We start from the raw sequence: 16,804 nt of genomic DNA on the forward strand, positions 1-16,804 counted from the left end.
AACGTAGAAAAGACAATTTGAGGAATTTTATCAATTTATTTGTAAGAATTGAACAAAAAGAGAAAGCATCTGGTGAGATAAAGGATGAAAATGAAAATGTGATGTATTGTTGTGGTAACAACCACATTTATAAAATTTACATGACAATTATGGAAGAATTATTTTGTAGCTAGGGTGCTCATTCCTTTCATTTCTGAGCCATTTTTGTAGTTGGGAGAAGTTAGGGCTCCCAACTCATGTTCATATACTCATATATATTCTACACATGTGCCTTTTCCCACACAAGTATGCATTATGCACACATTAACTCTTCTTTCCCATCTTACCATGCTATCATTTCCAAACAATCTCCACTGACATTGATGCTTGCTAGATGGAACAAAGAGTAGCTCTATGGACTCAGATGTTTTCCATGCAATAGAAAGGGAAGCAGTATACAAGGAAGGTGCTGGGGCTGCAAGCTGTACATTTCTGTTTTAGAAGGTAATAGAACAATGGCTTTGGTCTGAGATTACATTGTAAGCCTCCTTCTTTTCCCAGAAAGTAGGGAATAAAATGAGCTTGGCTTTTGAAAGCTCAGTGATTTCCTGGCACTATTGTCACTTGGAATTTGAATGCATTAAATGTAGGAAGGGGCTGGTGAAATGAGCCAGTCTTGAAACTGAGAGGATATAGCCCTGATCTGTAAGAATAACTAAGATATTATTTAACATATGCACATCAAAAAGTGATGCTGTGTTTGGGGTGGGAATACTATGAGAGGACCTATTTAAGAAGCCTATGTGTATTAAACAACTGAATTTATATCATGTCAAGGGGAAGTACTGCAGGCCTGCTGTGGAGTATAATGATCTACTTAGTCTGTTTGTTTTTCAGTTATATATCTCTAAGGGTAAGCCTTTTTTTTCCAAAAAAGTAAATGACTCTAGAGAAGGAGATTTCTGATCAGAAGGCATAACAATGTTGATGTTTTTTCACTGTAATGCTTAGAAAATTTAGAAAGTTGCAAAGTATTTTACAGTCCATGTTAATGACAAAACAAAGGGTAAAATCCTACACAGCCATTCAATGAAATTGGTAAAGCTCATCATAGCCAATGAACCTGTTTACAAGAATGTAAACAAAATGTTTTTAATAGACTGCTTATAAATGGAATATATTGGAGTTGTAATAGTTAAGATACAAAGTGCAGTACACCTTTAGATAAAACCGGATGTTGTGCCATGCCTTAAGTGTTGGGGGTGGCAGGTAAGAAATAACAACAGCAACAACAAGCAGAAGCAGCAGAAGCAGCTTACAGGCTTAATGTTGGAATTAAGCATCAGAAAAAAATATTGGTTCCTATTACATAAGGCAGTACTCTTCCCCCTTTCATGGAACTGTTGTTGACAATTACAAATCAAAGCAGTAGAAAACAGTTTAAATAAAGTATTATGTTATAAAACAGTGCTAACTTAAAGCAATTGAAAAGCATTTAAAATATGGAAAGCATATGAATCACAGGTAAGTCAATATCCTTCACCTTTGTCGGCAAACCACATGAATGTGATTTTTAAAGGAATTCCCCTGTACTGAATAAACAAATGGAGTATTGTTACATTAAACAGGGGCCAAGTTCCTTCTGAGGCAGAACTCAATTACCTAAGTGTGGCAAAGATGCTTGAAATGTATGGAGTTGATCTTCATCCTGTCTATGTGAGTAATGTTGTTTGAAAATAAAGACATAAATGTTTGTGGCTTTCCTGACTGTTTCCCAATCCCTTAATTGTTGTGGGCATTCAAGCTTAACGTCAGCAACTTTAAGCTCCTGGATTTTGAATATTAACTGTGCCAGCAGTGTGACTGTTGCTGCCTACATATCCATGGCTCCCTGTGTCTTTTCATGTACACAGAGCAAGACATGGGTACTATTCTTATTGTGAGGAGGATTAGCCTCTTGGTTCCCACAGTGGACAGGCAGACATTGATAACTATGTATGATCCACCATTGCAGACTACACTAGAAGTGACCTTACTATGAAAGCAGGAAGTGTATTCACCATACCAATGGTCACTATCTGGGGGATTATGGGAACTGTAATCTGAAAGAAAATGTTTTAAAGTCTGGAGTGTTATGCTGTTAACCTTGGGTGGAGTGTAGGAACTCATAATGAAAGTCATGACACCTGGAGGCCACCAATACATCTTCAGACATCTGGAGAGTATTAAGTTTGGGAAACTGATATGGGGTAGTCAATGTAGAATACTCATTCAGCTATTGAGAACAAGGAGTACAAGTTAAGGATCAGCAATTTTATTGAGAGTCACTTTAGGCTTACAGAAGATATTATTAAGTCCTAATTGTAATTGCTTTCAAAAGTGGAATAGACATAGAATCAACATGTATATAAACTCTATTCATTTGAGAGATTTACTCTTGTTTGAACAAAGAATTGGCTTTAGGGTTATGTACCTAATGAGACTGCTGGTTTGTTTCTTTTGAACAACAGGATCAAGAACCAAACCATGAACTGCTGTTGCAATTCTTTTCAATCTCAAATACAATTTTCTATACAGCATAGTATCTGAGCCCATTTGGATACATGTAGCTGGTTATGCAATTCTTTGGATCCTGGGTAACTTCAACAGTTCACTTGAATTGGTTAAGGATGACTGCTGTCAAAAAGCAGTAACCCCACTATTTCATAATCCATTGCTAGCCTTAGAATGTTTAAAGAAAAGTTCAAATTGGCATAAATACATGCTGAGGAGAAGCATGGATTAAGGAGATTTTCTTAGAAATAATGTGGTTGCATTTCCATATCAAAAAGCAATTAACTGCTGGAAGAATAATATGGATTACAAATCTGAAGGATTTATTCTAAGTGTCATTACAAGATAAAGGGAGTCTGTTACAAAGGATATGTTCAGACAGGAAATATTAAAGTAATACCCAGAAGCTGAGTAAGGCTCTTTAAATGTTCACAATTACAGGAAATAGCAGATAATTAGAAATCAGAGTTGCATAAGATAATGTTTAATATTCACCTTGATTTTTTTTTAAATTGCATGATATTTTTTAAAAAAAACATAATTGAGGTATCATAATGCATGATATGCTTTTGGTTGACCACCATGGTAGCTGAACAGTTCAGGAATGTTCTCCAGTCACTTTGTCTGTATATACTGGGGTACTAGCATTCAAGGGATTAAAAAAACCCACAAATTAAAGAGGAGGAGCACTCTCTCAAGGAGTTTTAACATTATTTTTCAGGGTGAAAACAAATCTGAATATTTTCTAGGATTAACCCCTGTAGGAGTGGTTGTGTACAAGAACAAAAAGCAAGTAGGAAAGTATTTTTGGTAAGTAAGTAAATAAAAAAATCTGTTTTAGCAAATAATAGCCATAATCCAGCATTGTCAAATGAGGCTACAGTAATCTTCTGTCCAACCTTCAACTTGCTCTTTTTTTAGCTGCATCTCTCCCCCCCCCCCACCCCCCGCCCCCCCCCAAAGCTATTTCCTAATTTTGGAACTAGAGTACAGCAGACAAATACCCAGTTATTTTCCTATAGCTAGATGCACAGTGATAGGCATTTGCAAGGTAGTTTGTGGGTCCCTTGGAGGTTCCATGCATTATATCATCGCTCTTCATCCAATATGGGAGAAAGAGTTGCAATGGTGTAAATCCAATTTGCATTCCTTATTAATTCAAATTTCATCTGCATTGCTCTACTTCAAAAATATTTACATCATTCAGATTTCTTCATAATGCTGCACCTCAATGTAGAAACAATTTCAGTGTTTTGCTCACCTAATTAATATATTTAATTCCCTCTCTAATGCAGAAGTAGACACTATTGTATTGTAGTTCTCATCTATTTTAGCAAATATGGACGGGATGACGGCACACAATTGCCCATGCTTGCTCTAATGGAGTGGTTCTCAACCAGTGGGCCCCAGATGTTTTGGCCATCAAGTCCCAGAAATCCTAACAGCTCGTAAACTGGCTGGGATTTCAGGGAGTTGTAGGCCAAAACACGTGGGGATCCACAGGTTGAGAACCACTGCTCTAATGAATGCCTAGCAAAGACAAACAGTCTGTAATTAAGGTAATTCCTGCAAGATTGTATTAGAAGCCATCTCTAATGCAGCCTCATTCAGGAAAAAGCATTTTGATAAAATTGCTAAGAAGTTGCCAAGTAGCATTTCCCACTTCTATTCCATCAGTAAATGCCTACTATTGTTTCAGAGTTATATTTATAGTTAAGTTAGTCAGAGTTCTTTCAGTAAGGCATAGAATTTATTTATTAAAGTAATGATAGGCTGTCTTTCTCAGGAAACTACTCCATTCCTTAGATTGCTTCTGATATATCTGTGATTTAATCTGTGTTGCTTTTAACTTTTTCTAACTTTTAGGCCTAGAATTACAAAGGTCCATTTCAAGGAATCTCAGTTTGAACTCAGAGTTTTGGGAAAAGATGTAAGTTCATATTTTTGTAGCCTGATTACAAAGATTATTAAGTACTTCTAAAGACAGTACAAAGAGTCAATTTCATTGAATACAATGATATTCATTGTTTAGATTCATTGTACTGACTTGTCCTTTAAATGTATCTAATAGCAAAGGCCTGTTTATTCTCCAAAAAGACTTTTGCCTCTATAATGATTTGTAATTAACACATCTGCATAATTCTGCTTAATTTTTGAGAGAGACAAAAGAGAAGTTTTAGGGAAGAGATGTTGATATCACCTACAATACTTATTTGTCTGTTAAAGTTGAAGCATGGATTTTTATGTGTCTAACAGAATGACACTTCACTGGCACCACCTGTAGTCCCAGAGCCAGCTTGCATGGAAATACTGCTCTACTTAATCATAATGTATGCTTATATAATAAACTTGTCTGTAAACACCTTGAAATTATTTCAGACATTTAAGAAGATGGATAGGGATCTGAAAGTTTTCAAAAAAACAACATCTTTGCTTGGGGTAAAAAGGCAGGTGACTGATTTTTAAATAAGACCTTGCTATCATGTTTATGATATCAAGCAACCTGACAGCACTCAAGTAGTATCAAGCCCTGACAAGAATGGTTTAGGAAAATATTTCAAAAAAGATAGGTGCAAAATGTTTTGTGTATCTTTTCCAAACCACCCTTTTGAAATATCTTGTAGATTGAACTAATGACCTTTGGTTAGAAACTGGGAGTTTGAGTAGTGAGATTGTGTATTTCTCGTTCCAATTAACCCAGTATGCCTCTTCCCTTTAACCCAGTATATGCTGCTTCCATATTGGAGTTCAATATAAGCAACCTTGGTTAAAAGAATTTTAACCATGGTTGCCTACCATTCAGTGAGAATCAAACAAAGTATACACTTCAATTGTTTAGTGAACAATATAATTGTGAAATAGAGTAGAAAAAAGGGAGATATTTATATATAAATCAGATGATGCATGTAGCCTAGTCCTTAACCTTGAAACATCATGTATCTTATCTATAATCCGTATTAAACAGTACATTCAGAACTTACTTTGTATGGCTGAATTACTTCTTCAGGGGATTCGATGTCATATCAGTGGAAAACCTTCAACTACAGTTGTAGAGTTTTGATCCGGCATCATCTGGTTTATTTATTTACTTAATTTTTATCCTACCTTTTTCCTGATAGGGGGACTCAAGGAGGCTAACAACATAAAACAATACAAATTAAAACAATGCAACTGCATTAAAATATAAGTATAAAAAACAAAAACCAATCAAACCATGTCATTAAAACCATTAAACATTAAAATATTAAAACTCCACACCAGCCCCAAAATCCCAATCATACTCTCCCCAAAAGCCCATATCTCATCAGTCCTCAAATTCTTGATGGCAGAGGAATGTTTTTCCTGCTCACGAAAGGCAAGCGGGGAAAGGGAAATCTTCATCTCTCTTGGGCAGGAGTTCCCAGACCAAGGCCTATGGGCTGAATACGGCCCTCTAAGGTCATTTACCCAGCCCCCACCTTAAACTTTAGACTTTGTGAAGGAAGGGAGGGAAGCTAGGCAGATGCTCGACTTCCAAGGCCTGCCCTTCCCGGGCATGCAGCAGTGGCAACAGCAGCAGCAACCACCTGGGGAAAGCAGGGCAATTGGGGAGCCTTCCTTTGCAAAGAAATAAATAAAAGTTGTGGGGGAAGAGAGAAGGGGACAAGGGGCCACTGGGACGGGATGCCGAAGACCCGAGCCACTTGAGAAGACAACGATTAATTGGGGTGAAGAGACGCAAGACGCTGCTATCCCTTTTTCTTTCCTCTTGAGGACTCCACCTGTTCTGGGGCCCTGATCCCCAAGAAGGAAGGAAGGAAGGAAAGGAGGGAGGGAGTAAGTAAAAAAATGGAGGAAGGAAGGAAGTCAAGGGAGGGAGGGAGGAAAGAAGCAAGGGTGGGAGGAAGGGCTGGATGCCAGTGAGAATGCCAGTGGAAATTTGGACAGGGGCCGCAATTGGCCCCCAGGCCGGACTTTGGACATGTCTGTTCTACCACATGGTGGAATTGTTGTTTGTGTGGTAGAGGGTAGAGAAAGGTGAGTTCCTTGTTAATGAGGTAGTTGTGCAAGCAGGGTTGACCATGTCTTCTCCACATACAAAAATATGGAGACATAAATTGGAGTGAAACGTATGTATGTCACCAACAGGATGTTATAAAATATATTATTATATATATTATAAAATATGGAATATACAGTAAGTAAACTTTCAGATTATTGGTACATTTGTGGGCTTTTATTTTCATAAACTAACAAGGTGACACCATTTGCCAGCTGATTAAATCACCTGACTTAATTGGGATTAACAATTGGATTTTGGCCATTTATAAGCATAAAACCTTCGAGTAGAATGCAGACTTCTTGGAAGTGTGATTTTTCTTTAAAGCATTTGCCTGTGGTTATTCTGGTTCTGGGATTCTGGAATTTGTACTCTCAACAACTTTTCCAAGCTGAGAGCTATCTCACCTAATGTCACGCCCGAGGCAACGGAGCACCAAGAACCAGACGCAGAGGCCAATATCTATCTAATATCTTTATTAAGTAAATATATAAAAGTAATAAAAACAAGTGAAGAATATAGTTCAGAAGCTGACCTATCAAATGAGGTCTAATAAAGTCCAAAAATGTATTGTCCAATAAATGATATTAGAGTTCAAAGTTTTTAATCCAATAACCGAAACACACACTATTGCCAAGCAATAGTGTGGGGAAAATGCCCAGAGTCTTTGAAGTCCAAGGTAACTTGAGAACAAGGCTGGAAACAAACTTGAATCATTAAACAAGGTCCGTGACTAGGAACAAGGCGAAACAGAGATTCTAAGAACAAGGTCCGTGGCTAAAAACAAGGCTAGACAAATCTTGAATACTTGATCCGGAAAGCAAGGAACTGGGGTTGCGGACTTTTCGAAGTCCACACAAGGCTGGAAACACGAAGTTGCTTCTGGAGCTGCTCTGTTGACTCCGCAACAATTCTAACGTGCCAGGCACCTATATTGGGGTCTCGTTTTCCCGCCAACGACCTCTTTCCCTAGAGAACGGGAAACGAAACCCAACTTTGTCCAGATGTGAAACTCCTTAGAATTTCCCAAGGGAAGCGTGGCTAATCAGCCTGTTGTTTAGCTGCAATCCGTAAGCTCCTGCGAGTCTGTTCTCTCACTCCCCTGTCTGCAGAATAGGACTGTCTCCTAGGGAACGGGGGTGAGGAATGCCCAAGGTCTGTTTTACTGGGTTCTTGGGCGAAAACATCCGGCAGCTGGAAAGATTCCGGCTCTTGTTGAACCGGTGAAAACCTCATGTTTTCGTCTTCATCTGTCACGATGGCACTAGGAGCAGGACTACAAGGCCCATGAGGCATCACACTTAATAATTAAATTAAGTAGCTGATTTATATTGGATGGTTATATTGCCATTTTGGATTAGCATAGTGCTGCATTTCCACCCACTGCCTCGTTACAAAAGATTTAAATTAAATGCAATGGAAGATTATTATTAAAAATGTCCTTAAAGAATATGCAACATTAAAAGATCTGAAAGATTTATTTATTTTGTATCAAAAGCATTGCATAAATAAGTATAAAATTGATAAAAATAGGAGCACAAGCGGCTAAATATCTTTTGACTAAAAAGGGGCAACAGCAACTGCATTTTCTGTAGCCTCAAACAATTCTTCCTCTGTACATGAGGCAGGACATTGTGGAAAAGCATACAGATGCAGAGTTTTCTGTTCTGTTCTACAGTCGCCCGAGGTGGAGGATTCTTGTAGGTAGTGCCATTTTTCCAGGTTGTCTTTTGATCTGCCCATTCTACTTCTGAGTCTTCTCAGGGACTTCCAAATTGTCAATTTTTGGTTTGCCCCTGGAGGCAGACCCTTGTGGGGTGCCATCCAATTGAGATTTCCTGGTTTAACTGCCCAGAGGGATACTCTTCTGTTATTGGGGGGAACGTTAAGAAAGATAAAAAGCAGTATCCTCCACAATAGTTCTAGTCTACAATTAGTTTTTATTTTTTATTTATTTTATTTTACTTTCACCTTTGTCTCAATATGTGACCCTCGGCAGCTCACACTCTGTGTTAAAACAAAATACATATATACAGTTAAGCTAAAATTTTAAAAATCGTATTATAACATTAATTTGAAATAGTTTTAAAAGGTAGTTAAAATAATGATGATTATCAATAAAAATATAGAATGCAGTACAGTCACCAAGGTTTCATTGTAGTATCCCACTATGAATTATGCTGATTTTATGCTGTCATGCAGGAGAACAATTCATCTCACAAAGCTGACAGGAACAAATTCTCCTACGACTGAAGACAGACCATTAGTGACTGAAATAAAGGAAACTGCACTATAAATTAACTTGGGGAAATGTTATTAAAGTGTGAGCATATCATCTATGTTTTATTTTCCTCCTTCAACCCTCACCGATCTTTCCAATTTTATATTCTGATAGATATTCTTTGTTCTCCAGGAGTATGTTCCCTTGAGTTTCATGTTTCTTAGTGCATTATGTGAAACTTCTTGAAATGTATACCCTCCTTACTGTATTTGCTCTGTCAGTGGCTTTTGTTGAATTGAATGGCAGAGAACTAAAGCTTTGTTTTTGCAAGCGTGTTTTAAATATTTTATAATGCAAATCTTCTGTCAGTTTGTAAACATAAAAATATACCTAGGAAATGAGTTACACAAGAGCAGGGAGAGAACTGGTGGTGTAAGTTAATGGCTAGCCTTCTTTTTTTCCAGCTGTAAATGAGCTGATACAACCAAAGCTTGGTCCTGACATTTTGTACTTTCCCAATGAGATTATTGCGGCCTTGCTTCTTGCCCTTTATTCTTTGCCATAGATCCTAGTTTTGTACAAAAAGACAAAGTGAAAGCTACTAATTACTCAGAGCCGGCCCTAGGTATTTTTCAAGTGTAGGTGAAAAGAATTTTGGCGCCCCCCCCCCCAACCAATCACTGAAAAATAAAAGCGTTGGATAAGCGAAAATGTTGGATAATAAGGAAGGATTAAGGAAAAGCCTATTAAACATCAAATTACATTATGATTTTACAAATTAAGCATCAAAACATCATGTTTTACAACAAATCAATAGAAAAAGCAGTTCAATACATGGTAATGTTATGTAGGAATTACTATACAGTAGAGTCTCACTTATCCAACACTCGCTTATCCAACGTTCTGGATTATCCAACACATTTTTGTAGTCAATGTTTTCAATATATTGTGATATTTTGGTGCTAAATTCATAAATACAGTAATTACTACATAGCATTACTGCGTATTGAACAACTTTTTCTGCCAAATTTGTTGTCTAACATGATATTTTGGTGCTTCATTTGGTTTAAAATCATAACTTAATTTGATGTTTAATAGGCTTTTCTTTAATGCCTCCTTATTATCCAACATATTCGCTTATCCAACATTCTGCCAGCCCGTTTATGTTGGATAAGTGAGACTCTACTGTATTTGCAAATTTAGCACTAAATATTGGAACAGGGATATAGGGCAGTGTGGACTTAGCTAACCCAGATAGCCCTCAGTATTAAAAAAAACTCTAAAATCAGGACAATAAATAAAGAACAACACTCTGAAAACAGAAGAAATCCAGACAGTAAACAATCAGGGACAGCTAACACCTCCTAAAAAAAGATTCTCCCAGGCAAGAAGAAGGCAGGCCTTGAAGCCACAGGGCCATTAAATGCTAATCAAGGTGATTAATTACAACATTCACACCTACAGTAGAGTCTCACTTATCCAAGCTAAACGGGTCGGCAGAAGCTTGGACAAGCGAATATCTTGGATAATAAGGAGGGATTAAGAAAAAGCCTATTAAACATCAAATTAGGTTATGATTTTACAAATTAAGCACCAAAACTTCATGTTATACAACAAATTTGACAGAAAAAGTAGTTCAATACGCAGTAATGTTATGTTGTAATTACTGTATTTACGAATTTAGCACCAAAATATCACGATATTTTGAAAACATTGACTACAAAAATGGCTTGGATTATCCAGAGGCTTGGATAAGCGAGGCTTGGATTAGTGAGACTCTACTGTACTTCAAAGAAGAGTTCTTTCTCCCACCCTGGACCTTCTACAGATATATAAACCCCACATACCTAGCTTCCAAGTTCCCACAGACCTCACAATCTCTGAAGGCCCCAAAGGTGGGCTCATGTGGTGCGAAGGTGGGATCGCGCCGGCCGGAAGGCCCAGCGCGGGCACCGGGAGGTCCGAAGGAGAAGGAGGTGGGGAGTGGCGCCCTCCTCCCAGGATGATGGCGCCCCCTGGGCGATGGCGCCACAGGCAAGTGCCTAGTTCGCCTTATGGTTGGACTGCCTCTGTAATTACTCAAGAAATATCTGTGATGCTATATTTGGAAAAAATGTAGGTGCTGTATAATTAAAACTTGCCAGTTGTGGTCCAAATGAAAGGGTTTTATCTTTGTTAGAGGTAGACAAGTGGTATATTCAAATGATATATTCAAGTGCCACGTAGGACACAAAATTAATTCTAATAATTCTGTGGATCTTGTTGACCAGAAAGGGAAAATTTTAACTTTTCTATCCCTGAAGTCTGTGATGTGGTTATGAAAGGTAGTGTCTATATCTGTTAGGATGGGATTGATAGTGAAGAAGTGTGTGTGCATGTGTGTGTGTTTAGAGATGCAAACTTTCTGGAAGTTTTGGAAGCCATAGGGCGTTTCTCTGTTGTTTTCCTGGAGAAAAATTGACATTTTAAAGATTTTGTTTAGAAAAAAAATGTGATACTAGTATCCTTTGCAGATTGAAAAGTCCCTGAGGTACAAACATTCGACTTAGAAACGACTCATACTTATAAACAGCGCTGACACAACCGGAAGTGAGAGAAATATCTCCCTAGGAAGGGAAATTTACTCCTGAAAGAGTTATCATAGGGAAAAAGGTGTCTCCACTGAAACTTTATAACGAAACCTTGTTTCCACAACAAGACAAATTTTTCAAAATTAAGTTATTACAGGGACAGAAAGTGAGGTAGAATCTTCTGAGCATGTTCTGAACGAAAACATCAAGGAAAATTTTTATTATCAGCTGGACACCATCCTATCGGAGATACCTAAGGAGGACAAAATCATCCTCCTGGGGGACTTTAATGCAAGAGTCGGACGGGACTCCGACCTGTGGCCAGGGATCATAGGAAAAGATGGGGTTGGAAACAGCAACTCGAATGGCATCTTGCTTCTCACCAAATGCAGAGAGCACAACCTTGTCATCACCAACGCGCTCTTCCACCAGAAAAACAAGCTCAAGACATCATGGAAGCACCCCCGGTCAAAGCATTGGCACCTCTTGGACTATGTAATTACACATGCCAGAGACCGCCACAATGTGCTTCTCACAAGAGCCATGACAGGTGCTGATGACTGCTGGACAGACCAGCAGTCATCCAATCCATGATGGCTATCACGATTGTCCCCAAACACAGATTCCAAGGAAGAAAAACAAGGCGTACAATGAACACCCAAGTCCTTCAGGAGCCCTCCAAACGAGCCCTTCTCCAAACAACACTCAAAGATCATCTACCCACAGAACACCCCGAAAATATTGAGGAACATTGGAACAAACAGAAGACCTCCGTCATCACAGCCTGCGAAGAAACCATTGGATACCAAACTAAGAAACATCAAGACTGGTTTGACGATAACGACAAAGAGATCCAACAGCTAATTGATAACAAAAGGAAAGCCTTCCAAACATAGCAGAGAGACACCAACTGTGCTGCTAAGAAAAAGATCTATGCCAGTGCAAAAGCTGAGTTCCAAAGAAGGACCAGAGAACACAAGAACATCTGGTGGACAAAGAAGGCTGAAGAAATCCAACACTTTGCAGTCACCCATGATGCTCAGGGATTTTTCAAAGCCACATCTACTGACCAAGAAACCATGGCATACAGCCACTACGCTCATCAGATGGAACCAAACTCCTGAAGGACAAAACATCAATTGCACTATGTTGGAAAGAGCACTACCAGAACCTTCTGAATCGCAGCTCCAATGTGGCCGAAGAGGCCCTCTCACAAATCCCGCAACAACAAACCAGGGATGAGCTTGCAGCACTGCCTAGTTTGGAAGAAGTCAACAATGCCATCAGTCAACAAAAAAACAACAAAGCCAGCGGACCTGATGGGATCCCTGCTGAAATCTTCAAAGAGGGTGGACCTGAGCTGATACAACAACTCCACCAGCTCATTGAAAAAGTGTGGGTGACTGAGAAAATCCCAGCAGACTTCAAGGATGCCAACATCATCACCCTTTTTAAGAAAGGGGATAGAACAGACTGCGGGAACTCTAGCGGTATCTCCCTTCTAACCTCTGCTGGGAAAATTCTCGCAAGAATCTTTGCAAACCGCCTTCTCCCTGTTTCAGAAGACACCCTCCCAGAATTCCAGAATGGCTTCCGTCCCTCCAGAGGAACAGTGGACATGATCTTCACTGCACGACAGCTGCAAGAAAAATGCAGGGAACAAAATCAACCTCTGTACATGGCCTTCATTGACCTTGCAAAGGCATTCGACACAGTGGATCACAGCGCTCTCTGGACCATCCTCCAAAAAAATTGGGTGCCCTGACAAATTTGTGAACATCCTGTGGCTCCTCCATGATGACATGATGGCAACAGTCTTGGACTGTTCCCAAAGTGACCCATTTAAGGTGGAATCAGGTGTCAAGCAGGGGTGTGTTATTGCCCCTACCTTATTTTCCATCTTCATCGCTATGGTACTTCACCTTGTAGATGGGAACCTTCCCACCGGTGTGGAAATCATCTATCAGACAGATGGCAAGCTATTTAACCTCAGCAGACTGAGAGCCAAAACCAAAGTCACCACAACATCTGTTATAGAACTTCAATATGCCAATGACAACACAGTCTGTGTGCACTCAGAAGAAGACTTACAAGCCACTCTAAACACCTTCGCAGAAGCATACGAGAAGCTCGGCCTCTCATTGAACATCGAGAAAACCAAAGTGCTCTTCCAACAGGCACCAGCTAATCCCTCTGCAAAGCCAGGAATACAACTTAATGGTGTCACATTAGAAAATGTTGACCATTTCTGCTACCTTGGCAGCCACCTCTCCACAAAAGTCAACATTGACAGTGAACTACAACACCGCCTGAGCTCTGCGAGTGCAGCATTTTTCAGAATGAAGCAGAGAGTGTTTGATGATCGGGACATCCGTAGAGATACCAAGGTGCTTGTTTATAAAGCCATTGTTTTCCCAACCCCGCTCTACGCCTGAGAAATGTGAACGGTCTACAGACGTCACACTCAACTCCTAGAGCGTTTCCATCAGCGTTGCCTCAGAAAAATCCAGCAAATCTCTTGGGAAGACAGACGGACAAATGTCAGCGTGCTTGAGGAAGCAAAGACCACAAGCATTGAAGTGATGCTCCTACGCCATCAACTCCACTGGACTGGCCACGTTGTCCAAATGCCCGATCACCGACTCCAAAGCAGTTACTCTACTCTGAACTCAAGAACGGGAAACGTAATGTTGGTGGGCAGGAAAAGAGATTGAAAGATGGGCTTAAAGCCAACCTTAAAAACTGTGGCATAGACACTGAGAACTGGGAAGCCCTGGCCCTTGAGCGCTCTAATTGGAGGTCATCTGTGACCAGCAGTGCTGCGGAGTTTGAAGAGGCACGAATGGAGGGCTTAAGGGAGAAACGTGCCAAGAGGAAAGCCTGTCAAGCCAACCCTGACCGGGACCGCCTTCCACCTGGAAACCGATGTCCTCACTGTGGTAGAACATGCAGATCAAGAATAGGTCTCTTCAGCCACCTACGGACACACCCCCAAGACAACAGAAATGGAAGACAATTTTCCTCGAACTACGAGGGATCGCCTAAAGGAAAAAAAGGATATAAAGTGTGTGTGTGTGTGTGTGTGTGTGTGTGTGTGTGTGTGTGTGTGTATGCATGGCTGGAGTTACACTTAAAATGTACCTGTTCTGACTTACAAACAAATTCAACTTAATAACAAACTTGGAAACTGTCTGTAATGTAGTTATTTTAGAAACAAAATTGGTATTTTATCCTAGTAATGCGTTGTTATTATTGTTGTTACTTTCTACAACCACCCCTTCTCTTTACCTCCAAATACAACATGACACAGTAACACACATTTGTGTGGCATAAAATGATCCTATCTGCTATATTAAAAAAAACCAGTTCAGTCAGATAACAATTACAAACTTTTAAGGATTTTGTTGTTGCAAATGGAGTTATATGGCCCCGAACTGCAAGGAGCCTCTTTTCTTTTGCCACTTTTGAAATGGAGCAGGGAAAAAACGATAAAAAGCAGAAGTCATCTATATTAGGGAAAAAAGAGAAAATAATTTTGTCTCCTTAGTATCAAGCATAAAGCATTCATTCCTTTAAAAAAACGGAGAAAGAGATACCAAGGCTAAGAAATAACCAGATACTGTATGTTGTGTTACATAAAAGCCTTCCTGTTCTGTAATTTTTAGAAATTGTCTTCTCTTACTTGTTATCCCAAATTTTCTGGGAAAAATGGAGAGGGCAACTACTTTTCCACTATTTTTACATTTTTCCCCTGGACCTTCACTTCTTTGAGTATGTTTTATGCATCTACGTCCTTTCTTGAAGCTAGAAAGATTGTGAACCTTTAATTAAAATTTTTCTTTTTGGAACAAAGTATAGCCCAGTTGTAATCAGTATGAATTTTTCCATTGTCTTTAGATTTCCAAACTATTAGTGTTTTTCATTCACTGGTGTTTTAAAATGTGTTCTGGCTAATGAGTAACTTCATTTAGTTTTAGACACATTCTTTTCAAGCTTTCACTAAATTAAATTGACTATGGCCATGGCATGCCGTTGGAAGACTAGTATGTTTCCTAGGCATGCATGCCTTCATCTTAATTTCTGATTCTAAAAAAAAAATCTATAATTCATCCAAATGACGGATACAATTTCACAATCATTTGTCAGTGTCAACATTGTTTACTTAATACATACCACGTCTCACAGTTAATCAGTAATTTTTATAAAGGCTTCGGAGGTGTTCTGCTTACGTAAATATTATTCAGTTTTTCTTTGAATTAACTAGTATTTTTAATTTTGTTATGTGAAGAGTTATAGAGCTTTATGCTTTATGACTACATGGATGTCAGTGTCAGAAAAAGCATTGTTTAATTGTGAAAATCTAATTCATATGTGTGTGTGTGTTTAGAAAATCCAAAAGAAAAGCAAATGAATAAAACATTAGCCAGCAACCTTTTAGTGACATACACAAATATACAGTATATTGCACCTATCTTTTTCTTCCCTCCCTCCCTCCCTCCCTCCCTCCCTCCCTCCCTCCCTCCCTCCCTCCCTCCCTTCCTGTTGTTGTAGGGATGAGCATTCTCTTTCGTTTGACTGTGATGACCAAGGCCCTTCAGAACTGATCATTGTGTTGTGCTAGCCTTCCTGAACAACCATTTTGTGAGGGGTCGAGAGCAGAAGAGAGTTTGACAATGTCCCATAGGAAAAACCGGAGACATGTCTCAAAGTACTCAGTGGATGTAGAATAATGTCATTATCCACCAAGTCTGGTACATCTCGATGGAAGATGCTATCATGCAGCATATGGCTATGGTACATGGTCAGGCATTTCTCTGGTTTCTCCCAATTGATTCTCCAGCAAAGCACAGATTAGTCTTTCAGGGGGATTATTACAACACAGCCTTGAATTCTGGGGATGATGAGTGGTGGGCACTGTGTTGGACACTGTAGGATCTCACCCAATATTCACAGTACAAATGAAATAATAATAAATTTAATAATAAATTTTATTTCTATCCCGCCACCATCTCCCCGAAGAAACTCGAGGCGGTCAACAAAATACAACGAAGTGCTGCATACATAATACATAAATCTGAAATGATAAAAACCACAGAATTACAACCACATACATACATAATTACAATATAAAACATTAAAATTCATAAAATGCAGTCATAGCTGCGGATAAACTGACATAGCCTAGTGCTTTCCAGTGTTTTCCAGTATGGGGAAGCTTAGTTCAAGAAAATATAACATAGAAAGTGCTCAAAAGTGTCTGTTGATTTCCTAAGCCATTTAAAATGAATTGTACTTTTAAAAAGTCAAAACGCTTAAGAAAATGTTTTCTTTCATAGTAGGAGATGCTGCTTCATTGTTATAAGTGACATTTCTCCGGATATACAAAAATGGAAGTGAAAGAAAAATTGGAATTCACAAGCTCATGCTATCAAATGCAAATCC

The 16,804-nt window shown here is 39.1% G+C and overlaps 1 protein-coding gene across 10 annotated transcripts in view; it reads left to right on the plus strand.

The window, feature by feature from the left end:
- The window catches only part of epb41l4a (erythrocyte membrane protein band 4.1 like 4A), a 205,522-nt gene that overhangs the window by 135,659 nt on the left and 53,059 nt on the right, over positions 1-16,804 (plus strand). For all 10 annotated transcript variants that reach the window (XM_062972183.1, XM_062972185.1, XM_062972184.1 and 7 more), the window contains 3 exons: positions 1,608-1,695; positions 3,254-3,342; positions 4,399-4,462. In XM_062972183.1, the coding sequence (XP_062828253.1) occupies positions 1,608-1,695; positions 3,254-3,342; positions 4,399-4,462 (241 nt within the window). The remainder of the gene's footprint in view (positions 1-1,607; positions 1,696-3,253; positions 3,343-4,398; positions 4,463-16,804) is intronic.

Source organism: Anolis carolinensis, chromosome 2 (genome assembly GCF_035594765.1).
Source record: "Anolis carolinensis isolate JA03-04 chromosome 2, rAnoCar3.1.pri, whole genome shotgun sequence".
NCBI classification, from domain to species: Eukaryota; Metazoa; Chordata; class Lepidosauria; order Squamata; family Dactyloidae; genus Anolis; species Anolis carolinensis.